This window comes from Empidonax traillii, unplaced genomic scaffold, assembly GCF_003031625.1.
Source record: "Empidonax traillii isolate 1590-97213 ecotype Southwest subspecies unplaced genomic scaffold, ASM303162v1 scaffold321:size1084243, whole genome shotgun sequence".
NCBI lineage: Eukaryota > Metazoa > Chordata > Aves > Passeriformes > Tyrannidae > Empidonax > Empidonax traillii.
The window spans coordinates 409403-437396 of NW_020955514.1; the positions used below are offsets into that span (position 1 = coordinate 409403).

The following is a 27994-nucleotide window of genomic DNA, read 5'->3' on the forward strand; positions in this document are numbered from 1 at the left end:
GAGATGGATTTGAGCAAAGCAAAGACTCATGTTAAATCGGTGGTGATTTCTCAAGTGTCTAGTTGAGTATTGAAAGTGGATCTACTGTTTCTGTTTGCTAACAAAAGGATTTTATTTATTAATAAATTGCATTTATAAATACAGAAACAAAACTATTACAGTATAAGATGGTATTTAGGGTGTTCTCAGATTTTGTATTTTATAAGCAGTCTGTGAAATACATAATAGTAATTTAAACCATAATCACTTTTTATTGGGATGTTTGGGATTTTTTAATACATGTTTCAGTGGTATAAATATTTCTATTTCAGAACATATAGAGGTTATAATATGATGCCAAGTCCAACAGACGTCACTATGGAAAACAACCTTTCAAGGGTTATTGCAGCAATTTCCCATGCATTGACAATATCCACTACAAGAGCACTTACAGTGAGTTTTCTTATATGTGAGTTTTCCTGTAGATGAGTTCTTTGAGTGTTCTTGCTGTGGTAGCTGATTCTTTCCTGTTTTGCATGCTTGCTTCAATTTTTATTCTTTCCTGGCTATATATGTGTGTGTGCAGCTTTTATACTGTGGTAATGGCAGTAGTAATAGATGTAATTCTAACTCTTTAAATATTATGTTACTAACTCTTCTAGTGGGGAAACTAACTCAATTCTTGTGTTAACTTTTCAGTTTGGCTGCTGTGAAGCTTTGTGCCTTCTCTCCACAACATTTCCAGTCTGCACCTGGAGTGTGGGATGGCACTGTGGGTACGTTCCCTCATTTGTTAAAGCTTCTGAAAATCATGTTTGCAAAAGGGAAGTACACTTAACTGGGCATTGAAAGTCCTGATATTTGCTGTTAGGCTTGTCTTGGCAGTTATTTAAGAACTTTATACAGAATACAGAAGATGATAACCTCAGGTTGTCAGGATATTAAGTGTCAGCACTTTGTCATCCCTGGAACCACCGTGTTTGTTGCAGGGATTGAAAATAGAAATAGAATAGAAATAGAAAGGTATGTATGATCAGCATCTATCAAAGTAAGTAATAAGAGAAAATTTTCCATGCTTTTGAAAGCATATTTATCTTTGGGATATTGTGTCTTGTGATCTCTCTTTCAAATCAGAATATTTATCATTTTCATCCTGATTTCATGTCAAAAACCACTGGTTCAAGGAAGCTGGTTCATCATTGCTTCTCTAGTAGTATCAGATGCATTTAAGTTGTTCTCATGTGGCACTGGATAAGAACATCAAATCAGATGTCTATAATACTGAAATGTTTTATGCAGGTAGTATATTATAGCCCCAAAGCACTTACATTCTGAAGAACTTCTTCAAGTTATAACTGTACAGGTGTCAACCTGAAGCTTTGATTTTGCCTCTGGTCATTGGTGTGCTGTGTCACATGAGCTGTAAAAGTCGCTACTGGAGATGTGCACATGTGGAGCTGTTTGGTTTTAAATAGATTTAACATCATTTGTCTTAATTTTCTTCGTTGTGGTCCTTGCGTCTCTAGTCTTATTCTACTTGTTTGCAAAATTTTGTCTTATTTTAAAAATGAAATAGAACCCCCAAACAAAAACCCAGCGTTCCCTCAGCTGATTTTTTTGTCAGCAGGCCCTTGCTTCCCTGGCTGGCCGTAAGTGAGGTGATCTCTATATGCAGAATAAAAGATGTCTTGAGCTCTAGGTCCTCTTTTAACAAATTCAGGAAGTAATTCAGGATGGGAGCAGTACTTGGCTGAAATATAAAATCAGTGCACAATTTGCAGCAATATGTCTTCTGCCCTACCCAGCTTTAAAATGCTATTTTTGAGATGCATCCAATGCATCAGGTCAGCAATTACCTTTTTCCCTTATTCCTTCTTTACAAATTTTTGACCCACATTCCTACTAATTTGGATTCTAATTTTATTTTTGTGAAATGATACGGAAATTTATCATTCTGGATAACAAAAATGCAATAACATGGATAGTAACATGAGAATGTTGCCAAAATTCTTTTCTGTATTAAGTATTGTTGTTCTTTTGATTAAGAAGCCATTGGAACTGCTGCATTCCAGCTCTGTACAGCTCAACATGGATTAAGTCATGGGTTTCTAACTGTATATAAAGTAAACAACAGCTGCTTAGGAAAATACTTAAAAAAAAAAAAAAAGGCACTGTAATTACCTCTGTAGCTTTGTCAAAATAATAGCTATACTTAGTGTAAATTTTACTTTCTCAAATAGTTTTTTTTTTTTTAAATTAAAGAATTTAATTTTATTTTTTCTTTAAATTAAAGAATACCCTGAAAGATTGCCTGTGTATGTAATTCATAGTATTCTGCCAAACATCTTTTGATGATCTCTGCCTGTTCTTTTTGAAACTTGAGTTCTGTGGGAAAATCTGATTTTATAGTTATTGTCAAGGAAAATACAGAATGCAGCAAATTACAGTCCTGGGTAGAGTGCACTCATAAATCTAAAGGATTTGATGGATTACAACTGTATAATTAAATTCTTGTCACTTTAAAGCACTATCTTGTTACATTGCAGTAGTATAGCTAATGTCTCCCTACCTTGCATATGTGCAAGACTTAACTGGAGATGCTTCAGGACTGTAGCAGTTAGCAAATAAATACAGGATTCTTCAGTTTATCAGTAGATGTCACTAGTAGCTTTAATGTTTGCTATTAAAAAAAAAGGCTGTTCAAAAAAACGGAGTATTATCAAGTCTCTGCTGCAAATTGGTTTTTAAAGTCCTGCTTTAGTGGTAAATGTGTATTTCTGTAGTGCTGATTCCATTACTTTAGATTAGCCATCTGCTTGGCTGTTGGTTTTCTTAAGACTTTAAATTTACTAAAAGGGGGAAAAAAATTATGACATTCCAAAATTAAACTTCCAGTGTTTCCCAGCCGAGTTCTTCAGATGAAGCTCAGAAAGGCTGCACCATTGGTATGGCTGGCTTGGTCCTGTCTCTCCTTTCATCAGCATGGTTCCCACTGGACCTCTCTGCACATCAGGATGCTTTGATTTTGACTGGAAACTTGCTTGCAGGTGAGGCAGGACAAGAAGAGTAGGATTGTCCTAATATTGTTACCATTACTGTTAGAAGGCCCATGTCTCGCTCTATTCTGATTGTGTGCAATGAAATACCTGCAAGATTAAGCAGAAGAAATAAAGAAGCAACTTGCTCCCAGGAGGCTGGAAAAGGTGCTGCCCTTTTTGTTGCAAATTTGCTCTCCTTGCCAGAGACCATGTGTGTGCCTGGCACAGGGTGGGTACAAAGAACTGGCATTTTGTTGCTGTTGTTTAAAACTACGCAGCAACTCCTGGGTTTGAATTTCTGTTCATAGAGCATTGATAACCATATATGCCTTTACAATTTTCTGGTGCTTAGTTCCAAGTTTTATCTTCTGTTTCTTGCAATAATGTAACTCTAATTACAGCAAGCGCTCCCAAGTGCTTGAAGAATCCCTGGAGTGCTGAAGAAGATTCGAACCAAGGTGCTGCAAAGCAGGAGGAACCCTGGCCAGCTCTGGCAGATCGAACTCTTGTCACTTTGGTAGAACAGCTCTTTTCTCATCTGCTGAAGGTCATTAATATTTGTGCACACGTAATGGATGATGTTGCTCCTGGCCCAGCAGTAAAGGTATATATTAAAGACAGATAAATACAACTCTGTGACATTTTAGTCTTGATACAGGAAACTATCTAATTCCTTGGTAATATGACTCAACTAGGGATAGTAAAGCAAGTAAGATGAAAAAAAATTCATATCATTCTTCCACAGAAAAGGTTCTTCTTTAGTTCTTCAATGTCTATAATATGAACTTAATTTTTGAACCTTTTATTCCTGCTGACTTCACCTGAACCATTAGTTCAATGAGGAGTATATGTAGTAGATGGAGTATTGGGTTGCCTACTCTGGGAAATGTGTTGTCTTTTGGATTGGTTGGATGGTTGTAATGCACTGAGCTCCTTTTGGGGCTAAAAGTAACTCTTCTGAAGATCTTGCAAAATATTTTGGTTTCTGAAATAGCTAATATGAGGTACTTCCAGGTTTGGGGTTTTATTTTGGGGTTTTTTGAGGCATGTACATTTAGAGACTGATTTAAAGACTGTAAGACAGTATTATTAAGATTAGTAATTTCTTCATATTTTAAATGTGTGAATATTGTTTTGATACTCCTTTGTCTACAATCAAAAGAAACTTTAGTCATTGATCTCTTAATTCCATCTCAATTGGCTTATGCTAAAGTTGAGGAGTAAAATAAGGAACGTATGAAACTACTTCCTTTAAACACAGGAAATTCATGTCCTGAACCTGACAGTTGAGACATTTTAATTTAACAGATAGTCAAATAAAGGGGAGTTTAAAAAAAAGATAAACATGCTTGTATTTGTGTTGAAGAAGAAAGGCTGCTTGTGCTTACAAAACTTTTTTCAATCCTAGGCAGCGTTACCTTCTCTCACAAACCCACCTTCTCTCAGTCCAATTCGGAGAAAGGGGAAAGAGAGGGAGTCTGTGGAACAGGCATCTGTGCCAATGAGCCCTAAAAAGGCTGGTGAAGCCAGTCCAGGTAGGTACACTCAATCCTATCAGCCTGTGCATCTGCCAGCACCACCCGAGTGTGGTCAAAGCTTAGAGAGAAGAAATAAACCTGAGTAACTCATTTTCTGTCCAAAGGGTGGCAGACCAGCTGTAAGAAGTCCTTTTCGGTACTGCATCGGTAGAAAGGCAGCTGTGGGCGGGGGCTTCTTCATTGTTTGGAGTTTTATGAAAATAACCTGTACTTTTCAGCAGCAAAGTACTGCTGAATCCTTTTCCTCACTTTTTCTGAATCTACTCAGCTGTGGACTAAAACCAGTCATTTTTGCACATATGTTACTTAGAAGAAGTTTGAAAGTTGCTTTGCAGCTTTTGAATCTTGAAAACTTTTCTTAGTAATGAATGAAGGAAACACGTGTTACTTCTATTTTGTAAATAGTACGTGTACTTCAGTAATAAGCCCTCTGGGTTGATTTCTCTCATCTCACTGGGCTGGTTCATTTTCTAGTTGCGTGTTGTTACAGTTTGGGATATGCATGCAGATTGACAGAATCATGCTGTCTAATAATGCAGATGTGGTTAATTACACTGAGTGTACGTGTCATGAGCAACCTGGAAAAGGTATGGAGTGCTAATCTATTATATACTTCTAAGCTCCTAGGCAAACTGATGCTACTGGGCCTATTCCAACAAGTAAATCATCTTCAGTAGGAAGCTTTTATCATCTTCCATCTTACCTGAAGTTATACGATGTCTTGAAAGCAACCCATGCTAATTACAAGGTACTGCATGGTATGGTTTGGTTGAATTGCAATGTTGCTGGATGGGTAATCACTTTTAAATATGTCTTTGCTTCTCTCAACTCACTTGTTTGCCTATGTAAACATTTTCTACACACAAAAAAGAATTAAAAGAAAGATCACAAATACCACCAATAAAACCAAAAACTGATGAAACAAAAACCTACTATAGGCATTGTGACCCTACTGCTTGTTTCTCTGCTGTCGCTAATGCTGGTACCAAATGACTCTTGCTGGCTTGGCAGTGCCAAATGGATCCCCATGTCTGTTCTCTCCACAGTTTATTCCACTACTGAATAAACTTTTCCTCATTAGCTCAGGCAGTAGAAGATGCATTCCCTAGAGACTTGGTCATCTGATATTTACACTTCAAGGCCTGTGTTCTTATTACACCTACTGTGTTTCTGAGAAATGCATTATGACCCTGAGATGAGCTCAGCTGGTTGGAGCCTGGTGCTCATAACACCAAGGTTCAATCCCTGTATGGGCCATTCATTTAAGGGTTGGCCTTGATGATCCTTGTCGGTCCCTTCCAGATCAGTATTTTGTGATCCTTTCATTGCTTGTCAACATCCTGGCCCTTCCCAGATGATCTGACTGCCTTAGGTTGGAAGATCCCTTTCTTTCTTAGTCCAAATGGAGTCCTGCCCTTCCAGCAATTCATAAGGCAGTCTAAGCTGGCAGTGGTGTTGGTTGAACTACCCTGAAATTTTAGGCAAAAGATCATTTTGTGTCAATACCCACTTCTTCCTGTAGTTTGTATCTCCTTGTCAAGTAATTGTTAAGAAAAAGTGTGGGTTTACTTTCTGGGAACAGGTCACATTGGATCTCCAGAACAGTAATGAGAAGTTTGGATGTTTCTTACGGTCTGCCTTAGATGTTCTGTCTCAAATCTTGGAACTTGCTACCCTTCAAGACATTGGAAAGGTATAAGATTTATTTGCTTTTTCTTTTGTAGTTAGCTTGTCCAGTATCTGTGGTCCTTACTGGGAGACAGCACAAAACACTGATTTCAAAATCAGTACTCTTGAAAAAGACAGTAGTCCTGGAAGTGTTGTGCTGCCACAGTGTTGGGTAAAGTGCTACAGCGTATTTTCCAGGTTAAATTGCTGCTGTTGAAAACCAGAGAGATTTCTTTAGTGTTTAAATTTAAAGGGGGGGGGTGTCTTTCCAGCAAAAATGGTTTGCCTTCAGTCATTTTTACCATATTTATATGTTTAAGTATACTAAATGTCAGAAGGCATACTGTCCTCCTTTGTCTCGTGTGTCTTGATATTTTTTTCTCCTTAACTGTGATGTTAGGCATTGTGGTATTTTAAAATTTGGAGACAATTATTGTATTTTTATTTCTTTACATACTTTTGTGATTTCCCTTTCAATTAGTGTAGTTTTTCTAAGTACAGAAACCTGAGCTATGGTCCAATTTTCTTTGTAGTGCTTTATATAATGAAGAAAAATGCAATTAGGTGCACTTGTTTTTCTGATTTTTTTTTTAGTGTGTAGAAGAAATTTTGGGATATCTAAAATCATGTTTCAACAGAGAACCAACAATGGCAACAGTTTGTGTACAGCAGGTAAGGAGGTAATTTTTTGCATTTCTTGAAGATTAATCCTGATGTCCTGTGGCTATCAGCTGGATACTAAGAGTGGCCATTCTCTTAAGGGAAGCGGTCTGAGGAAACCTTAGCCCAGGTGGAGCAAACAGAGCGTGTTTTCCTTTCATTTTCATTACTTGTTCTGTAACTTGATACCATCTGAATAATATAGTTTCTTCTTGAACTACTTCCAATTCAAAGAACTGTTTTAGCTCATAATCAGAAAACAAGCTTGTTTATGTCTTACAGAAAGTGTTCTTTAGCCAGTTACGTAAAAAAACCCTGAAAAGCAAAGAACTGCTTTACTGATGGCTTTCTTGCAGGCTTCAGTTAAGCATTTAGGTTCAAGTCATCAAAGCTTAATTTTGGTTAGAGGCAATCTTCAGTTGACTGTTTTGAGTTGTCACATGGGAATAGCTTCAGGTGCAAAACTAATCATGTCTTTTTGGGTGAGGTATGGATTGTTTCTTTTTATTAGCTTTTTTCTGTCTTCATGCATTTTGACTACAGGGTCCACAGCTTGCATTTTGACCTTTCCTCTAAAGCCCTTGGAGAGGATGAGGAGTCAAGGGGCTTTTTTTCCTTGAAATGTTAACTTTTCTTTTTTTCCTTCCAATTTTCTTCTCCAGTTATTGAAAACATTGTTTGGGACAAACCTGGCTTCTCAGTACGATGGCTTGTCTTCAAACCCCAGCAAAGCTCAAGGCAAAGCTCAGCGCTTGGGTTCTTCCAACCTGAGGCCTGGTCTCTATCACTATTGCTTCATGGCACCCTACACACATTTCACACAGGCCCTTGCTGATGCCAGTCTGAGGAACATGGTTCAGGCTGAGCAGGAGCACGATGCTTCAGGGTAACTTCCTTCTCTTCTGATATAATGTTCGCTTGAACTAGAGTCTCTTGTTAGTGTTTTCCGTAAATTCCAGTATCTCAGGGGTGCTGTGTAACTTGAAATTGCAGACCTCAGGAGCGTAGTTTGTCTTGGTTGGGACATCCTGAATCCAGTTATCGTAAACGTGTTTTCCAAAGCAAAGCTAAATCATTAAAATGGGTAATTTTTTAAAAGTTTTTTAAAAGCATAGTGGTTTTAAATGGTTGTATTCGAAAGTATTTAATTAATTTGCTAATTACAGCAAATAGACAATAGCCTAAAGGAAAGGCAGAAGGATGACTAAGCAAAGACCAGAAATTCTTTCTCTGGTGTATTATTTGTTGTCCTCAAATATGTGTGATCTGGTCAAAGCGTATTGAAGGTTGTCCCTAAAGTTCTTGAATCCGTTAAGTAGATTGTTTTGCCAATGCCAACTTTTCTCAATGTGCAGCTAAGGACAGCATGTTTTGTTTTGGTTTCTTAAATGTATTGTCTGGGTTTTTTTGTTGTTTTTTCTTTTTTTTGTAACAGGTGGTTTGATGTGCTGCAGAAAGTTTCTACACAGCTGAAAACTAGCATTTCCAGTGCAGCAAAACATCGTGCTGATAAGGTACTTGTATCTGTGTCCTCCTGAAAGAGCTGTACCTTAGATGTAAAACATTTTTCCTCCTTTTAAAACTAATTTGGTTTTGAATCAAAGACCTGTTCAGATGTTAGATTACTTTAAAATCTCTCTATTACAGAATGCTATTCACAATCACATTCGTTTATTTGAACCCCTTGTCATAAAAGCACTGAAACAATACACAACAACAACGTCGGTTCAGCTGCAGAGACAAGTCCTAGACTTGCTTGCTCAACTGGTTCAGCTGCGAGTTAACTACTGCCTGCTGGACTCGGATCAGGTTGGTACCTCCCCACATTTGCATGTTTCTCACACAGGGGTCTCACCAGCAGGCTCAGGTAACATTTGCAGCAAAAATACTTCCAGCAGTCCTTCCATTGCACTGTAGGTAAAAGCAAAGACTTAAAGGAGGGAGAGACTCCATTTCACCCCAAGCCACGAAGAGCTTCAGATTTCTGGCATTTTTAATTCGATTTCTGAGTTCTGCAACAGTTATTTAAGAACTGTTCGTCGGATTGACTTTAGGAATAAAATGATGTGGGCAGTACAGTCAGTGTTGTTTAAATAAAACTTCATTTACATGTGGAAATACCTTCTTTCCATACTGATAATATGGACTTCCTTGTGACAAATAAGGAGCATCATGGTTGACAACTATTGCTGGGTGTTAATGGTGGTGGAGGGGAGCTAGTGGCAAATACAATAGTCTGTGTGAATGCCCATGCAAGCAGTAAATTTGTAACATTAAATGCTTTATTTACAAATGTTTTATTTATTACAGTATTTTCAGATTTATAAACTTGTATGACTTGCAATACCTTACTGTAAATTCATACAGAGATAATTCTTTTTAATGCACATATACTTTGGATTTTATTTTGATTTAGAGCTAGATTTTTGACTGATTCTTCTTGAAAGTGTGTTCCCTTCATGAAAGACAAATACACAGACTACAGGGAGAACATGGCCTACGTTCAGGCAAACTGTAATAAACTGTAATGTCAGCAGGATTCTTTACCTGTAACTGTAGAGGAAACATTTTATAGCATTTTAGAATGAACTGTAAATGTAAATGAGTTTCAGTGCCCATCTGTAACTGTTGAAATGGTTTCAAATGGGAATTAATGTGTCTGTTCTGATGTATGGTTTATTCTCTCTTTAGGTGTTTATTGGATTTGTGCTAAAGCAGTTTGAATACATTGAAGTAGGACAGTTCAGGTATGTCATTAGCAATGATCCTTTGAACAGTGTGGGTTTACAACTGTCTCATTCTGAAGCAAGTAGTGATAGTTTGGCTGGTTATTTCTACCTTATGAAAAAGGGAGAGTTCCCTTCTGAGCAGTGGGCTTGTTTTTTCTCTGGCTTCAGTGGTAACCCTTTCAGATGTTTTGGGTTCCATGTGATGGAAGAAGTCAGGAAGTAACATGTTCAAAAATAATGTCAAACTGTATGAAAGCAGAACAGCACATTCTTTAAAAAAAACTGTCTGTAGAAAGATTGAGTTTTGCTGAAGAAAGCTGTGCAATTCAAACTTGACACTTTAAATTCTTGTTTTGTTTTCAGGGAGTCTGAAGCAATTATTCCTAATATCTTCTTTTTCCTGGTGTTGCTGTCCTATGAGCGGTATCATTCCAAACAGATTATTGGAATTCCCAAGATCATTCAGCTGTGTGATGGTATCATGGCCAGTGGAAGGAAAGCTGTTACACATGGTAATTCTAAAAAACCCCACATTTTAGTAAAGAAAAAAAAAAAGGCACCAACACTAGTAATAGTAAAAATTCAACAATAAAAACAGTGATGATTACTAAGCTATAGAAAACTGTAATCATACTGACTGTTCCAGAAGACACTACCTTTAAAATCATCATCAGAAGACATCAAATGATCTCACTTAATTCCTTCCTGAAGTTTGTTATACTGTACTGACACTGCTACCCCACAGTTTGCATCATACATAATTGCAACAAAACTTTTATTTGAAACTTTATTAGGTAATGAGTTGACAACATAGCAGTATGTTCAAGGCTTTGATTTAATTTTTAGTCCACTTCCAGTTTTCTTTCAGCCTATAAGTTAACGCCTCTCTCATACTTTCCAATGATTCTGCTGAGAAATACTTCATAAAAATACCTTTTTTTAGCCCTACGAGAGTGGGCAAATGTGTTCAAAATGTAAATTTTCTAGTAGAAGTAAAGAGAGAGCCATCATCATGCATTATAAATTTGGGGTTTGTGGTTGGTTTATTTAGGTATGGGTAACCTTTAATAAACCAAAGCCCAGCTTACTGTTAGTAACTGAATTGTTAAATCAAGAAATCACTGTTCAAGAGTGACTTGTCTCACACTAAAACAAAACTATCTCATTTCAGCAATACCAGCTCTGCAGCCCATTGTTCATGACCTGTTTGTGTTAAGAGGAACAAATAAAGCTGATGCTGGGAAGGAGCTGGAGACGCAGAAGGAGGTGGTGGTGTCAATGCTGCTGAGGCTGATTCAGTACCACCAGGTAAGAGAGGAGGATAAAACATCCCTGTTTATGGTGTATAAAAGGGGGACATTGCTGTGACTGCTAAAAATGCTTCAGGCAATATCAACAACTTTCTCTACAAAGCTTGAATGGCTGGACTCTGTGTGGGGTCTTTCCCTACAGAGTGAGCGTGCAAAGATCTTTGAGGGCAGGGGAAGGGCTCGGCATCACAAATCAGTATTTCAGGGAGTCAGGTCTAGATAACTGAGCACTGAAATGCTCCAGTTAGGATCATGATCTTTATTGTGTTGCTGACAGATAACATAGAAGGTTAACTGAAGAGAAGAAACTTAAAAGAATGGGGGTAAAATGAAAGAGAAGACAAGTTTAAAATTAGAAAAGATGCTGCATAAGGATGATTTTGCTGTACAATAGCACTATCTTGAGTAAGACTTATTTGAACAAGGTAATGAAACTGGTAGTTAGGTATTTGTTACTCTTACTACTTTGACCCAGACCTCATGGGTTTGGAAAACATGTTTCTGCTTTGTAGGAGTATAACAATGACTATCTTCAACACACTTTGTTTAAAAGAAAAACATAAAAGCAATTTTAAGAGAAGTGATGTGATCAACATGGGATCTTATTGCTAATTCAGGTGCTTAACAAAATTAATGTTCCTTTCATCCTTTCAAAATGCAATTCTAGTATATGCTAATGTAAGCACTGTATTTTCTGAGAATAGTTGGAAAAAAGTCAGTACATCTTGTCAAAATAATTTGTTAGAACTGGGTGTTCAGGTTGGGGTAATTTTGTGTATCCACATTTTCTTTTGAATTTGTAGTTTTATAATCATAAAATGACTAATATAACTGTATGAAATGACACTCTGTTGACACATGATGTGAAATAGTGAATAACTTGGTGTTACATAAGGTACTGCAGTTCCTGGCAGATCTCCTGACACACTTAACCTGTTCAAGACCACCCCTGCACTGCTCTTCCCACACCGTCCCATGTGGAGCTCTTACTCTGCCCTGTTCTGCTGGTGCAATGTGTATAAACCAACCCTGGGCTATTGTGTTGTCCCCTGGCTGTGGCTGGGATGCTCTGCAGTGGTGTCTCTGTAAACCTGAGAGGTTCCAAAAGCTCTCTCAGCCTTTAATTCCACCCATGGAGCTTCAGAGTTGAAGTTATTCAGGCCAGAATCACTCCTGTCTCTTCTCTCACGTGAAAGTTCTTTGGGAAGAAAGTCACCTGGGAATCTCCCTTTGCCTAATCTGAACTACTTGACTTCCTTTTACAAGTGTTCTACCTTTTTTCCAGGTTTTTCTGTCCCACTTCCCAGTCAATGTATTAACACTTACTGTGTTTTTGGCTTCTGGCTGTGTCTGTCTTTCAAAGCATGATCTCTGTAACCTTCAAACCCTTAACTCATTTAGCTACTTGAAGTGATCCTTGCTTGGTGTGCCCCATTATGTTCTCTCCTATAAACTTTTCTATGGAAGTGACTTATCTCAGGTGAACAAGCTCCATAAAAATGTCTGTTCTCTTTCCTTGACCAAATTTAAACTTCATTGGAGCTAAAGGCAGAGTATATATTTGGAAAATTGCTCTCTTCCTTCCTTCTTTCCCTTTCTGTTGAATTAGTGATGCAGCATTTAGATTTCTGATCCTTTTCTTAGTTGTTTGAGTTGTCTTTTGACAAATACCATTTAAAAAAGATAAAGAAAGCATTTTTTTTCTAGTTTATAAAAGTAACTGGAAAATTCTTTAAAAATCACCATCAACAAGAAAAAAGTCATAACTAAGAACAGGCTTTTATCCTGAAAATGGAGTTTTATAAATGTGTGATTTCTCATGTGGGATTTTTTTTCCCACTTTTTGACAGGTGGTTGGAACAATAAATATTTTTTTTCGCACCATGGTATTACTTGAATGTTTCTTGTTAGTACTGGTGTTTACTTGCATTCCTTTGATCTTTTCCTCAGGTGCTAGAAATGTTCATCTTAGTATTGCAACAGTGTCATAAAGAAAATGAAGAAAAGTGGAAGAGATTGTCCCGGCAGATAGCTGACATTATTCTCCCAATGCTTGCAAAGCAACAGGTGGTTATGTGATTGGTTTAAATTTATAAACATCTATTATTGCTGTAATATATGTGTCAATAATGGCTTTGGGTATTTAATTTTTTTTTTTTTTTTTTAATATGAAGACAAATTTTCTTGAAATTGTGGTTGCCATATCTGGAAAAAACAATTACTGCAAGGTAAACTAAGTCTCTGAAGTGATGAAGCGCATGAAGTATGTGCACTATGATGAGACTGCCTCCAAAGGAGGCTCATCTATTTCTCTTAGATATGTGATTGTATCAGAACACCTATTAAATGGCCTGAAGATTGTCCCAAGTTTATAGAATGTCAAAATTATTTTTTTCCATAGTTACAGTGGGTCTTATTGCAGACCAGAATGCTCAAAGCCCTGTCCAACCTGGCCTTGAACACTTCCAGGGATGGGGCAGCCACAGCTTCTCTGAGCAGGCTGTTCCAGTGCCTCACCACCCTCTCAGTGAAAAGTTTCTTCCCAATATCTGATGTAAATCCACCCTCTTTCAGTGTAAAGCCATTTCCTCTTGTTGTATCACTACCTGCTCTTGTAAAAAGTCCCTCTCAGCTCCCCTGTAGGCCCTCTTCAGGTTTCCCCAGAGCCTTCTCTCCAGGCTGAGCAGCCCCAACTCTCAGCCTGTCTCCATAGGAGGGGTGCTCAGCCCTCTGAGCATCTTCATGGTCCTCCTCTGGACTGGCACCAGCACATCATTGTCCTTCTCTGGCTGGGGACCCTGGAGCTGGATGCAGCACCAGAGCAGAGCAGAGGGACAGAATCACTTCCCTCTGCCCATGCTGCTTTGGATACAGCCCAGGACACAATTGGCTTTTATGGCCCTTTTTTTTTTTTTCCCCCCCTAACTTCCTCTTTATAAATAAAAGTGTCTTTAGATAGAATTTCTTGTATTTTGACTTGTACCTATTACCTTTCATCCTGGTACTGGATACCACTGAAAAGATTCTGGCTCTTGCTTCTGTGTTTGTGTCGTCTCCTTCTCCTGCTTCCCCTGGTCAGATACTTGTGCACACTGATGAAGATCACCCTGAGCTGCTTCATATCTGAGAAGTAAAAAAGACTCCTTTTAGAGAAAAGATTTTCAGTGCTGCTCCCTAAGCAATAGAGGACTTGTCTCTGATACAGCTTTCCTGGAATTATAAACACTTTCCTCAAGGATAAAAAGTAGAAGTAGTGAAATTGTGCCCTAAATGTTCTTTGCTCCTTGCTGGCAGTTCCCCACTCCCAGGAGGAGATCTCATGGCTGGGGAGAGCGGGCAGGATCAGAGAGCAGGTTTTGAGCAAAGCTAAAATGTTGGCAAATTGAAATTTATGTTGTCTTGTATGACTGTACACATGCTCAACTACCAAATTATTTAGGCAGGATTGGGGCATCTAGGTTTATAATTCAGTCCTTTGCTTTTTGTACTTGATTGTTTTAGAATTTACCTAAAAAGCTGTTTAAGTAAGCTGTCCTGCCTCTATTGCTTTAATACCACTAAACTGTGCACTTTTCTGTTAATTAGGAGGGGTTTTTCCTCCTAGTTACCTGCTTAAGTTTATTCCTGACTAGCATTGCTCTCTATAAAAAAACCTGGTAGGATGTGCAGGGAGGAGAAAAATTTTTAAATTTTAAAACAACTCAGTCTTCTGATATCATTCTCTGAAGGCCTATTTCTCCTAAAAAAATGTATGTTGTGTGTATATTGGCTTTCATATAATGGATTTTTGTCCATGTTCTCAAAATTCAGGCGTAGGAAGGCCTTCAATGAAACTTTAATTTACCTTTCATGGCTTTTGGTTGTTCTGAATTTTGTGCTGTAAATTACACAGGTTGTCATAGAAATGTTTAAAAGACGAAATGGTAATTTTATGTTGGATTTACCGTGGACAGTTACAAATGAGTTCTTTGTTTTTGTTTAACAGATGCATATAGACTCTCATGATGCTCTGGGAGTACTGAACACTCTGTTTGAAATTTTGGCTCCTTCATCCCTTCGCCCTGTGGACATGCTCTTAAGGAGTATGTTTGTTACTCCCAAAACAATGGTAAGCAATTGTTTCCAGACAAGAAAGAATCTGGTGGCTTTCATGCAAAACAAAAGAACATGTGTTTCTCTTTAATAATTTGCTATGTAGTGTTAAAGTACCTGCAGCAGATTTTGGGAATGAATTAGTTAGAACTAATATGATTTACTGAGTGCTTTATAAAGGAATGTTCTGCTTATGGATTACTTGCCTTCATATTGCATTTTGAAGATAAGGAATAGAAAGAAAGGTACTGTTATAATAAAGTCTAGAATTCAATTTGATAGGTAGATCACATTTTCCTTATGCAAGTATTAATACCATTTTTGTAGCTGAGAGATGTGAATATAAGCTTGACAGTTACCACAAGAACAGCATTTTGGAAGATCTGAACTTCAAAGTTATTTCCTGCTTGTTTTATTCTGAGAAGGGTCTGATTTTTTTTTTTTTTAAACTACATTCCTATGTTGTGTTGTTTAACCTCAGAAGCATTCAATGTTCTGTATTTTTGTATTAGGCATCAGTGAGCACTGTCCAGCTGTGGATTTCTGGAATTTTAGCTATCCTTAGAGTTCTAATTTCACAGTCAACAGAAGACATCGTTCTATCCCGTATCCAAGAGCTTTCCTTCTCACCTTATTTGATTTCCTGTCAAGCAATTACCAGACTGAGATGTGGAGAAAACATATCCACACCAGAGGATCACCCTGAGGGTAAACAGGCAAAATATCTGCCTGAAGAGACATTTTCTAGGTATGTTGTCTCTTAAATAACTTAGGGGAAAGAGTTGCTGGTTTCTGAGAAATCACAAATACATTGTGCAGTATTTTACATGTATAGAACTGTTGCTGATAGGAATAAAATCTGTTAATAAGTTTACATGGGATAAGCATGTGAGGAGGAAGGGAAAATGAGATGGACAGGGATGTAGATGAGCAGTTTGTTGAGCAGGGACTTTAGACTGTTCTGATACCCCTTCTCAAGCCAAGTGAACGACCTAATGCAGCTGTTAAAATGGGTGAATCCTGGGCCTATTAAAATCAGGTCCAAAAACTTAAATGCTTAACCCTTCTCTTCTTTCTGTGTGGTGACTAAAAGACAAGTCATTTCTTTAAGCAGAAGCCCAGGTACTGTACTAGAATCTTGGCAGCAGTGGGATTCAAATCTATGAAGTTAGTCCTGCTCTTTATTTCCTGTTTTTCAAGAGCTGGCTTTGTCTATTTAACTTCCCATGTTGATGTCTTGGGAGAGTGACAAACTTCAGGTGAAAGAAACATGGAGAGAGGGCGGTGGTGTTACACTGACATAATGTTTGTCATGAAGGCATTGTATTTCAGTGTGGTGGGAAACATTAGAAATAGCTATTTGTTTAAGTAAATAAGGAATTTTTACACAAGTATGGAACTTCAGATAGAAATAAAATGCTGTTTCTTATCATTGAGCTCGCTGTGAGGGTGATGAGTAGAGGGAAAAGGGGTTTTTGGGCAACCATACTGTGACCTTATTCCCAACAACAGTGACGTGGGTCATGGTTATGGCCAAGAGCAAGGATGGCTTTCCTCAAATGCTCTTTTTTGGGGCTTGTTCTGAAAGATGTTGCATTGATAGTTTTTCTGTTGATTGTGTATTGTTTGTTTTTTTTTTTTCAAGGTTCTTATTACAACTGGTTGGCATTCTACTGGAAGATATTGTTACCAAGCAATTAAAAGTGGACATGAACGAGCAGCAACATACTTTCTACTGCCAGGAGCTGGGCACACTGCTTATGTGCTTAATACATATCTTCAAATCAGGTAATATTTGAAACACTGTGTTGTAACACGTAGTGGCAGCGTGGTTTTTCACTTCTAAGACAACCGTTGAATGCACTGAACTACTGAGAAGGAATATGGAGGTGCTGAAGATGTTAAATTTTACTCCATATAAAGAACTTCCCAAACTTTTGTGTTTGTGTATGCAGGGCAGATTTTTCACATTTCTCCAGTCTTTCTGGAACAAAATCCAAGTAGTGACTTTTCATCTGTCCTTTCTAACAGTTTAAAATCTTCCCATCCAAAGAAGTACAAAGCATCCCAAATTTGTGGCTCTATTTCTCATGGTTTTTCTCAGTTTGGAGGCTGGTAGGTATGTCCAGGCTTAAACTTACTGAGTTACAGACCACTGGTTCAGACTCATGACAAGGTAGCTTCCCTTTTTTTTTTTTTTTTTTTTGTCATAATTAATAAAAATATATAAAATAAACAAAAAAAATCCCCATAAAAATAGGAAAGGTAGCACTGTTCCAGCTAGCTGGTCTTGAACTCATTCTTCAGGTTTGGAAATTCTGCCTTAGGTATCTTCTGCTGAATACCCATTAACCTGGCCCTTGGTAATTCCTTAGTCCTTAAATTGTTTCCTTAGTCTTATTTTGCTAGTAGTGGCACTATCTTCCCTTTCTTCTTTTATTATTACTTTACTATGACTGCCCTTTTTCAGTTCTGATTTTCAGCTTGCAGCTGAAATCCAACCTTGGATTATCTGCAGTTGTCTCCAATTTAGAAGGTCTTGGCACAAGTCCCTGGTTCTTCCTAGACTTCCTTGCACATACGGGACAAGGAACTCTGCCTTCCATTGCCTCGGTCTAGAAAATGGGAGTTTAAGTACTTTACAGCTTAGCAGATGTGAATAACAAAAAAGTTATAAAGCAGAATACTGTTGTTAGACATTTAACTTGATTCAGGGCTCCATTGTATCTCAACCACCTCTAATCTTTTTCTCTTTTCAAGCTCCTCCTACAGAGTTCAGTTTAAGTCCTTTCTTGAGAAAAAAAAAAAAAATCTTAGTTCTGTTCCTATCATTCCTGTGAGCTGCCTCTTGCAAATAAAAGTGTTGTAGGTGAGGAGTTAAAGCAAATCAAGTGCAGATGGATTTGTTCTGGGTCTTCAATTATTTCTCTGTCTAAGCTCAAAGCTTCTGCATCGCTGTGTTTCTTTCAGTAGCTTCAGTCCTGTGAGTCTTCAGTGGCACTAACAGGTAGAAAAGTGAGAGGGAAACCAGTTGAATTACAGTGTGAGAGTGTGTGCAGCTGTAGTGGATGATGCTTTGACTTGTCAGCAGAGAGCTTTGGCTTAAGAAATGGAGTCCTCCAAACCAAAGTTCTTGGTGTAAGATTCCAGGACTGTGCATGAAGAGGAATAAAATTTGGTGACAGTTACCAGAGCCTGCCTTGGTCTCTGACATGTGCTTTGGGGCACAGAACCCGGGGTATAGTGAGTTGACAGCTCTCTTCGCATGTGTCTGTTACAGAAATAATTATTTATACTATTTCTGTTCAGGAGAAACACCTGAAAAAATATTATAACAAATAACTTATGTCAGAGTGTTTTGGAGTAAGTGATTAATTGATGTCAAGCCCGGAGCAATGAAATCAGAAAATCAAGCTGGTGATTGAAATTGGGGAAGTGGGTTCTTCCACAGTGGCAGCTGGGGATAATGGAAAGGGAAGGCACCTAGTTCTGCTGCATGACAGGCTTCCAGGCTGCACTGGGAATCTTTCCAGGAATTATGTATAAATTTTCATGGAAAAATAAAATTTAGGGTATAATATTACTGCTAGTGGTATAACAGAGTCGAAGAAACATTGTTCTGACAGCTGGACTGTGTTTTCATGTCATAACATTTTTGTTCAGGTTTAGGATTAACTAAGTGCCGGTTTTGTAATATTTTCTAAAACCTCCATACCTCTTTTCTCTTGAAGTTATATTCTCCTAACTACAGGTGTAGCTTATAGCAACTTGTGTCTGGAAACATAGACTGTGTTCCGTTGTTTTTAACCCCTGTTCCACTTGGAAGTTTTGTGTTCTCACCTGTCACGGTGTTTTCAGAATGGGAACATTGCTGACTCCTGTGTAGGAGCTACTAGATTGTAAGTGAACATTTTCAGTGTGCTATTTGGAAGTTAGTAGAAATCAAAGGCATAGAGCAAGTGAGAAGATGAGCGTGCAGTGGCTTTCATGACTGTGGGACGTCACTAGATGGGGCAGTTCCTGCCAGTGCAGGCAGCTGGAATGGTGCTGGCACTGCTTTGCTAGTAAGTGGAACCAGAGTTTTAAGACTCAGTTATTTTTCCTATTCTATTTACACTGTGTATTTATCAGTCCTGGGGGCAGCTTAAATTGGTCCACATGGATGTGGAATTTACAGCTTCATTCTTCTGTATATCTGGCAAGGCAAGCAAGCAGCACTGCAGATTTCCTTCATTATTCTGCTTAGCTCTTGGTTTCCACCTTACTCTGCAGGAACCCTTTTTTTTTTCCCTCTGATCTTACCTTCTCATAGAAACTCAAAAAGTTCTATACCTTCAGACAGCTTTCCACTTCCCTCCCACCTTTTCATATTTCTTGTTTTCCCACTCCTTGTTTTGGCACATGGACACAGAATCAGCAAGTCAGAAAGCAAAATTTTGCTCTTGTGCTGAGTGTTCAGTATGCAGGGTAATGGCGGAAACACTTTTTGCACTTTAGAAATTGGATGGAAGGGTATAAGTTTAGTTTCAATTCAGTGTATTTGGAAAGCCATCCTCTGAACTAAGATACTTGGAAGCCTTCTTCTTTAGCATGCAGAATAGTAGTTACATCATGGTTCTTAATTAGAACATCTGTGTTATACCTTATAAACAAACAAACTAAAAGGTCCTGGTCCTGGGTTGAAAATTTTAAATTTAATAAAGTTTTCATGTATCAGATGAACTAGAATTGTAATGAAACCTATCTAAAACATTATTTATTGAGTGTGAGACCTGGTCATTTCTGGTTTACACGCTGACCTTGAGCAAACTCCATCACTTGCCTTAAATTTGTAAAACCACTTAGAATATACCTTTCTTGCAGGAATTCTACCCTGAATAATTTTGAGACTTCAGAATTCAGACTGGAGTATAGTTACTCTAACATGCTTTTGTTGTTGTTTTTAGGGATGTTTAGAAGAATCACAGCTGCAGCCACCAGACTTTTTACGGGAGATGGATCTGATGGTAGTTTCTACACCCTTGAAAGTTTGAGTGACCTTGTTCAGTCCATGATTCCCACACATCCTTCTTTAGTTCTCCTGTGGTGTCAAATCCTGCTTCTGGTCAATTATACCAACTACAACTGGTGGTCAGAAGTGCATCAAACCCCAAAGTAAGGTTTTTGTTCTCCAGTAGTAGCCACGTGTCTCATGTGACTATGTTTGCTAAAATCTTATTAAAGCAATCTGCCTTCTTTCTGCTAAACCTATCAGCCCATTGAATAGTGCTACTTGGATTCTGAAATGTAGTTCTGCATTTACTTTACACGTAATTTGTTGTCTGTTCTGACACTGGTCTGATTTACCGAGATTGTCTCTGTTTTTCTGGGTTGTGCATCGTTCCAGTCTGACACTACACCGAGTACTCGAAAGCACTGGTTTGGCTTGAGAAGAAAATGCCGTAGGTTCTGTTATCCTCCCAGAGATGCAGTAGCCCATGTTTGTCTTTCAAATAACCCATTTAATTCTTTAAACTGTCCGAAAAAGTAATAGGCAATACTGCAGTTGTTAAAAAATAAAGATCTGATGGGAAGTCAAGTGTCTACTTGAAAGCGGAGTAATGTTTGAATGAAGTTTATAGAGATATATGTGTTACATAAGGGCATTGGTAGGACATTCCAAGCAATTTGGTTGTTAATGTTTCAGTAGCTGTACCAAGAAAATACAACAAGAAAAGAGTAACAAAACATAATGTACTTCCTGCAGGCGACACAGTCTTTCTACTACGAAATTGCTCAGCCCTCACATATCTGGAGACAGTGATGAAACAGATTTGGAATCTAAACGGGGCATGTGCAACCGGGAGATAGTGAGAAGAGGAGCTCTCATTCTTTTTTGTGACTATGTCGTAAGTTTTGAATTATGACTTTTATAACTACAGTTTTGGGTTGTGATGCTGACAGTCATGTATTACTGGTGTATGTTAACTGAACCTGTGAAAAATGAAGACTTGTGAAGCGAGTAATTTTATTTTCAGATGGTGCTTCTGTAAGATTAGATGTGACCTCATGGGGCATTTTTTCCTATTCTGAACTGAGAATTCTCTTGGCTTGTAATGGATACCTGGTGGGTAATAAAATTATCTGCTGGGTATCATATCCCTTACTTGTCAGGTGCTTGGAGCACACTCAGTAGTTTTAGGTTTCCCAACACCAGCAGCAGTGCATAATGTCCAGGAGACAAGGAGTTTTTGTCTCTACACTTTGAGAGGTTTTACATTAACACTTAACTTCCATTTTGTTTCTCTAATGACAGCAGTTCCTGTGGCTTTGGCCTCTCACTGCCTCAATATTAGCATTTGAGTTCATTGGGAACTTTTGAGGTGAATCCTCTGGTCGTATCTAGTATTGCACTCTGGTTTGCACTGCAGAGCAGTTTGAGGCAAGCAAACTGCACTCCTTTCAGATTCAATTCAACCAAAAGCTGTGGGTGAGAAGCACTTCAAGTACTAATGGGACATTCAGTCACCGGAGTCAGATTAGAGATAGTCTGAGGTAAAATCCTCCCAAATCTCTTTTCTGAGGTGGGACAGCCTCTCACCATCACCTGGTTAACTCTACAGATCTTTTCATGTTGCATTGCACTGCTTGTCAATACACATGCAGCCTCTTTAGGTTTGACATTAATTATTGACAGATCTCTTTGGATTTGTTTTCCAGGAATTATTCATCTTATATTAAAGACCAGTAGTAAGACAAAAATCTTTAAGAAGAATTCTAAATGAAAATTGCATTTTACAAGACAGCTCTGTGTGTGCATGTTTATTTCAAAGAGCATTTCATTAAAAGCAGCATCTTTGAATTGACCTTCTCAATTTACTTGTTTCTAACCTGGGGTTTTAGTGTTTTTAAAAAAAAATCTGCACATTCATTATAAATATCTTTATTTGCAACAAGATCGAAAGCATTTGGAAAATTTGTCATGTAAAAATAGTGATGGTGATATTAAAATATAGACACTTTATGTCATTATTTCAAAGTAGCTGTCAAAATTATATATGAGAAACTTCATGTTGTGTCATGTTTGGTAATTCAAGTTTTAACATTCTGGAATCAGATTTTAATTTTTTCCCCTTTAGTGTCAAAACCTCCATGATTCAGAACACCTGACCTGGCTTATTGTGAATCATGTTCAAGACTTGATTAATCTGTCCCATGAGCCTCCAGTACAAGACTTTATTAGTGCTGTTCACAGGAATTCAGCAGCCAGTGGCCTCTTCATCCAGGCCATTCAGTCACGGTGTGAGAATCTTGCAGCTGTAAGTTTATCTTTTTGACTTTCTGTAAAAGAATAAAATTGCTTGCGTTTCAGCATAAGTTTAACTGGTAAGGATGCAAAGTCTGACATTTCTGGGTCACTTATCAACTCCTAATTTTATTTTTAAAGTCACTTGTTTAAAATGCAAACTGCAAACCTTATATTAGCAGCATCGGTGTCAGATGTGTTCCAGCCCATCCAATCTGTGAATTCAAGTGAAGATGGTTAAGCTGCTTTTCTTCCTTCCTGGCTATTACCCAAAATAATCAATACCAGAAGAGTAAATGAAAGCTGTAACTTTCTTCTTGGTACCTTGGTAATATAAATAAACTATAGAGGCAGGAGTATGAATCAGTCCATCTTCATAGGCTCTGACAATATGAAAATGATTTGCAAGCTCCTACCTTGCCCACTGATGTGTCCCAGGAGTTGTAGACTCTTGGTGAGGGAAAATCACTAAGAAATTCAGGGTATGATTTCTCTTGATTATTTTGGTTTTCAAATTAAAAAGAGTGAATGGTGTTTTATAGGGATATAAGGTGGTATGCATCCCTCTTAACCTTGGGAGCCCTCTAGGTGGGAATTGTAACTTGCTGGACTTCCTCTAGAGTTAATTGTGGAAGATGCCACTTGCGGCCTGAGTAGCCTCAGTGGTGTTTCCTCTCTCTTCCCATTGTCTCTGCATATCTAGTGCAAATGTATTAGTGCTTTAGGCACAGAAGTAAAACACTTTCAAGTTAGATGGGATTAATCTGGACTGAGAATCAGTCAAATGAACTAAACTAAATAAGTTCAAATAGAAGGTGTAGTCATTCTGTGAGATGTTTCATGAATATTAGAAAAGACAGTAAAATAAAAATGTCTGATGTTTACAACCTGCTCTAAAACAAGACGGGCTTCATGAGTCAAACTAGTTTTTTCCTTTAGATTATTAGTGCTAAATTGGTGCTCATATTTTAAAAAAATAAAAGAAATTTTAAAAATTCTTTGCAACCCCTTTTAATCATGTGTAACTGTCACTGTTTTTATGACTAAACATGTGCTCAGAAAAATCCCTAATGCATATCTGGATTTCTTTACTGTCTCTTGTCTTGACTATTCTCATGTTCCTGCCTTCTTCCAGCAAGAGTTGAGGCTTCTCACCGTTTTCAAAGCTTTTTTGTGATTTCACTGAAGTTTCTAGCTTTTTTCCCTAAAAGTTTTGCTCCCTACTTTTCTTTGTAAGAGTACACTTTTACAGTTACACATCAAACAACTTGTTCATATTAATCAAATAACCAGTAACTCAAACCTATTAACATATAGATAATAATAATGCTTGCCTGCTATAGTTTTTTATAAATGCCTTTCACTTTAAGATCTTTGTATTCCAACTGATTGCCTTTTTTTTTTTTGTCTGTTTTTGTGTTGTGTTTTGTTTCAACACCTAGCCCACAACTCTGAAGAAGACTCTGCAGTGCCTGGAGGGAATCCACCTCAGCCAGTCCGGGGCTGTCCTGACGCTGTACGTGGATAAGCTGCTGTGCACCCCGTTCCGGGTGCTCGCCCGCATGGTTGACACTCTGGCTTGTCGGAGGGTGGAGATGCTGCTGGCTGCAACTCTGCAGGTGAGGAGAAATCACCTTTCACTTTGTCTGCCTAGAGCTTTCTTGACCTGTTAAAAGCATCTGTGGGGATTTGACGTATTCCTGTCCTGTAAAATTCTTGTGACTCTTTCCTATAGAACAGCATTGCTCAGTTACCAGTGGAAGAACTCGATAGAATTCAGGAGTACCTTCAAAACAGTGGATTAGCAACAAGGTAAATAATACCAATAATGTCAGTATGGGTTAAAGTGTCAAACTAAGTAATGTTCTAGTACTAATCGTGTGAACTCTGTTTTCCTACATTTGGGGTTTTTTTCAAAGATCAGAGAGTGGGTCTTTTTTGGAGGTAAAATAGAAGTAAAGCCTCTCATAAAATGCTGGCATATTCTGACACAGGGGCAGTTGTGTTTGCTGTGTTGAATTTGCAATAAACGTAAGAATTATGGCAAGCTAAAGGCTTGAAACCCTTAAATTCTCTGTCCTGCATCCCACTCAGTATTTAACTTTTCAGAAGCAGCAATCTTGAAGTAATTTTTTGACAAAAATCTTTGTTAGTAAAACCAACTTTATTTTCTTCAAACTTTTGCAGAATATTGTGAGTCCAAGCTCGGTGGGATTGTTTTTTGTTGGTTTGGTTTGGTTTTGGTTTGTTTTTCCCCAGACTGCTGTTAGAAAAAGGAGCAAGTTATTCACTTTTTTGAAAAAACTTTATTTGATGTTGGAAAGATCTTAATTTACTGGTTTTGTTGTCATTGATGTTTGAAGTTGATATCTGTTACCTGAAATGAGAAATAAGCAGGGGGAAAGAACCTAAAACCTGAGACTACAGTAAATCAATAGTAATGTGCCTTCATAGGTAACATCACATTTGAATTTTTAAAAATAGCTCCCAAAAAATTAGTTTGTACAACTTCTTGATAGCAGTAGCGGAATTAAAAAAAAAAAACCAAAACAAAACAACGAAACAACCAAACAAAAGAACCTCTACCCCCCCCCAAAAAAAATCCCTGACACTGACATAAATCCAAAAACTGGAATTCTTAATATATGTGAAAATAAAAGTATAGTTTTAGTGGATTCTTCATTAGAATCTTTCAGAATGTATTTATCTGCAAACAAATAGTCTGTACACTAACTTTGACTCTTCTTACTCGTTTGAAAGATTTGCTACATAAAGAAACTGAACAACTTGTATTTCATGCTTAAGTATTGTACGAATTCTAAAACTAAATTAAATTGAAATCATTATTGTTGGTGATGCTGAGTTAGTTTGTTTTGGCCACTGATACCTGGAGAAACTTGCAATGTTGCAACATATAACTGCATATATCCATCAAAAAACTGAAGACTACTACTTTTCTCTCCTGGCATTGGACTTGATTGACTGGATGTCTTTGGTTTTTAAATTATTTACAAAGCTAAGTTAGCTCTCTGCTGGTGTGTTCTTCTGTTTTCAGACACCAAAGACTGTACTCGCTCTTGGACAGGTTTCGTCTCATGGTAGCACCAGACACAACGAGCCCTTCACCTCTGGTTACCTCACACCCGCTAGATGGAGAAGAGCAACCAGCTTTAGAGAATGTAGTTCTAGACAAAGTAAGATTATGTTTAGAAGGAGTCACTAAAATTACAAAATAGATAAATGCAGCTTATTTTTACTATGCAGTTAATATTCTCAGGATTGACAGTGTATCTCAAATATAGATCAGTGATTAATGTCATACATGTTGGCTGAATGTTGAACTTAGGGTGGATAATTAGCACTTGCATAGATATATTGTTATATTTATATACATGTTGTATATATGTTATCATTATAATTTGTTATATTGACAGTGCTGTGAAAAATTTACCAAATTTGGTTTCTTTGCCTAACTTCAATGGAAAGATTTAGTAGAGACACTTAAATAATCTGGGGTTTTTATGTATTTACTACAGTGATTAGTTTTATTCATTTGCTGGAAGTTGTGGGTTGGCTCTTGGAAATTAAGCAATACTTGTCCATTTTTCTCTTCTTAATTTCAGAGAACCATCATGAATATTTAGCTATTTCTGTCTTTCATTTCTGTCTGTATTTCCAAGAGGGGTGGGAGACTAAGAGCAAGTCTTTGGGGCCTGTGCCTTCCTTTTTCCTAGTTTGTCCAATGCCAATTTCTCCTTTTCATTCCTCCATGTTCTACAGTGATACATGGTGACAGGAAACATATGTAGCTGAGATTAAAAAAATTATTTGATTAGCTGACAGTTTGGATGAGTCCTATAACCACTTGAGGAATCCATTGGCTTAGGGGAGAGATTGAGAGCTACTTGGACAGCGGGAGAAAATGCTGTGCCCAGAAACCATTTACCCATAGCCTTCTGTCTCCAAATTAACCCAAAAATCTCATTCCTCCATCACTGTAAATCTGCACAAAGGAAATGGGTTTTATGGGCTTCCTCTTCAACCTCTCCATAGTTCATAGAACACAGAATATCTGAAGTTGGATGAGACTCATGAGGATCAGTGAGTTCAACTCCCTGCTTCTCCCAGGACTACCTACAGCTAAATCATATGACTAAGAGCGTTGTGCAGATGCTCCTTGAACTCTGACAGGCTTAGCTGGGTTCTAATTAAAATCAGCAATTTTCAGTTGTCCAGTTATGATAAAGAAAACTAGTAATGGCTAGTAATGTAGGAGTAAATTTGCAGTCATGCATGATGGTCCTAATTTATTCCAGGGAGTGTCAAAAGATAGATGTTATCCTCATCTGCAGATTTATTTGAACCCAAAGATTTTTCTTCCTTGATTATAGTGTTGGGTTTTTGCTATTACTGTTATGTTTGTATGACTACAGGGTATTTCTTTCTAGATAGTCCCCTCAGCTTTAGGATCTTAATACATACACTGGCACTGTATATAAAGATTCATTTTTCCTCATTTCCTTGCTGGACTTTATGGAAATAGACAACTTAGCAATGAACACCTATTGGTCTAGTTTGAGATACTCCATTTCCATTCAACAATTGCTTGTTTTGCTTTGCTTTCTTCCTTGAGGGTTTTTGTACATTAATGTAGCCTAAACAGACATTTAGTGCCAATGAGCAGTTCTCCCCCTGCCCCCATGAACTGTCTTATTTTCTAAAAACAAATATGTAATAAATTTCCTTTTTTTAATTATTAAAGGACTGGTATGTGTCACTAGTGAGGTCACAGTGTTGCATCAAATCTGACTCAGCACTGCTGGAAGGCGCAGAGCTGGTAAATAGGATTCCTCAGCCTGACCTGAACTCCTTCATGACCAGCAAGGTAATTTCTCTGTCAGATGAAGAGGATGTAATTAGTTCAAGTGTTTCATATTAGTAGTATTAATAGATTACATTCTTAAGTGTTTACATTCTTAAGTGTAAATACTTCAGATTTACATCACACTGGTAGTTCATTTTGGAAGCTAAAATAGTAAACATTTGTGTACCACAGTAGATAACTGTGTCTAGCAATACTGCTAATAGTATCTTTCTAGTAGTACAGTTGGGTGTAGAGAGTGGAAGCAAAGGTTCCTTTACATATTGCAATCACAATAATCCAGTGTTACCATTTTATATGATCTTTTTGTTTTGCCATATAGTCCATCTGTTTTTCTGTAACCTTTTCAAAATCTATGCTAGATGACTTGCAATGAGCCACTAACAGGCCACAGATAGTGAATCTGGCATAAAGGGCAGCTTGTATCTGTTGCTTTGTTTTCTAAGAACATATTCTGTTCAAATCCTCTATGTTACATTTGCTGCTGGTATGCAGAAATAATAGTGGGGAAACTGTTTTTAAAAAGATGTTTGACTTGTTTGTTTGAAAGCTTATGACTTGAAGATTTCTTGTGTATATGTTGTCCTTAAGCTTTTTTCACACATTGTCCTGAAAATCTGGAATAAGCATATTGATTTTCTTTTCCAGTATGGTTCTGGTTGGAATTTAAATGTGGAACCCATGTGGCCTTAACTGTGGTATTGTTAACTCTGTTATTGCTCTACCATAGTAGAGCAGAGGTCATAATAGTAAGTTAATTAACTGCTAAATTGTAAATTTACCACCATATTAGTATACCAGAATAGTACCATC

General features: G+C 37.7%; 1 protein-coding gene across 5 annotated transcripts in view; it reads left to right on the forward strand.

Annotated features, from left to right (window-relative positions):
- The window catches only part of HTT (huntingtin), a 77738-nt gene that overhangs the window by 29321 nt on the left and 20423 nt on the right, over nucleotides 1–27994 (forward strand). For all 5 annotated transcript variants that reach the window (XM_027891430.1, XM_027891431.1, XM_027891432.1 and 2 more), the window contains 25 exons: nucleotides 312–432; nucleotides 679–755; nucleotides 2875–3026; nucleotides 3419–3621; nucleotides 4426–4552; nucleotides 5176–5303; nucleotides 6138–6248; nucleotides 6818–6895; nucleotides 7546–7769; nucleotides 8319–8397; nucleotides 8531–8692; nucleotides 9575–9630; nucleotides 9976–10124; nucleotides 10784–10920; nucleotides 12873–12989; nucleotides 14908–15030; nucleotides 15527–15762; nucleotides 16660–16802; nucleotides 19961–20168; nucleotides 20761–20902; nucleotides 22133–22312; nucleotides 23742–23918; nucleotides 24035–24111; nucleotides 25355–25493; nucleotides 27062–27184. In XM_027891430.1, the coding sequence (XP_027747231.1) occupies nucleotides 312–432; nucleotides 679–755; nucleotides 2875–3026; nucleotides 3419–3621; nucleotides 4426–4552; nucleotides 5176–5303; nucleotides 6138–6248; nucleotides 6818–6895; nucleotides 7546–7769; nucleotides 8319–8397; nucleotides 8531–8692; nucleotides 9575–9630; nucleotides 9976–10124; nucleotides 10784–10920; nucleotides 12873–12989; nucleotides 14908–15030; nucleotides 15527–15762; nucleotides 16660–16802; nucleotides 19961–20168; nucleotides 20761–20902; nucleotides 22133–22312; nucleotides 23742–23918; nucleotides 24035–24111; nucleotides 25355–25493; nucleotides 27062–27184 (3469 nt within the window). The remainder of the gene's footprint in view (nucleotides 1–311; nucleotides 433–678; nucleotides 756–2874; nucleotides 3027–3418; nucleotides 3622–4425; nucleotides 4553–5175; nucleotides 5304–6137; nucleotides 6249–6817; nucleotides 6896–7545; nucleotides 7770–8318; nucleotides 8398–8530; nucleotides 8693–9574; nucleotides 9631–9975; nucleotides 10125–10783; nucleotides 10921–12872; nucleotides 12990–14907; nucleotides 15031–15526; nucleotides 15763–16659; nucleotides 16803–19960; nucleotides 20169–20760; nucleotides 20903–22132; nucleotides 22313–23741; nucleotides 23919–24034; nucleotides 24112–25354; nucleotides 25494–27061; nucleotides 27185–27994) is intronic.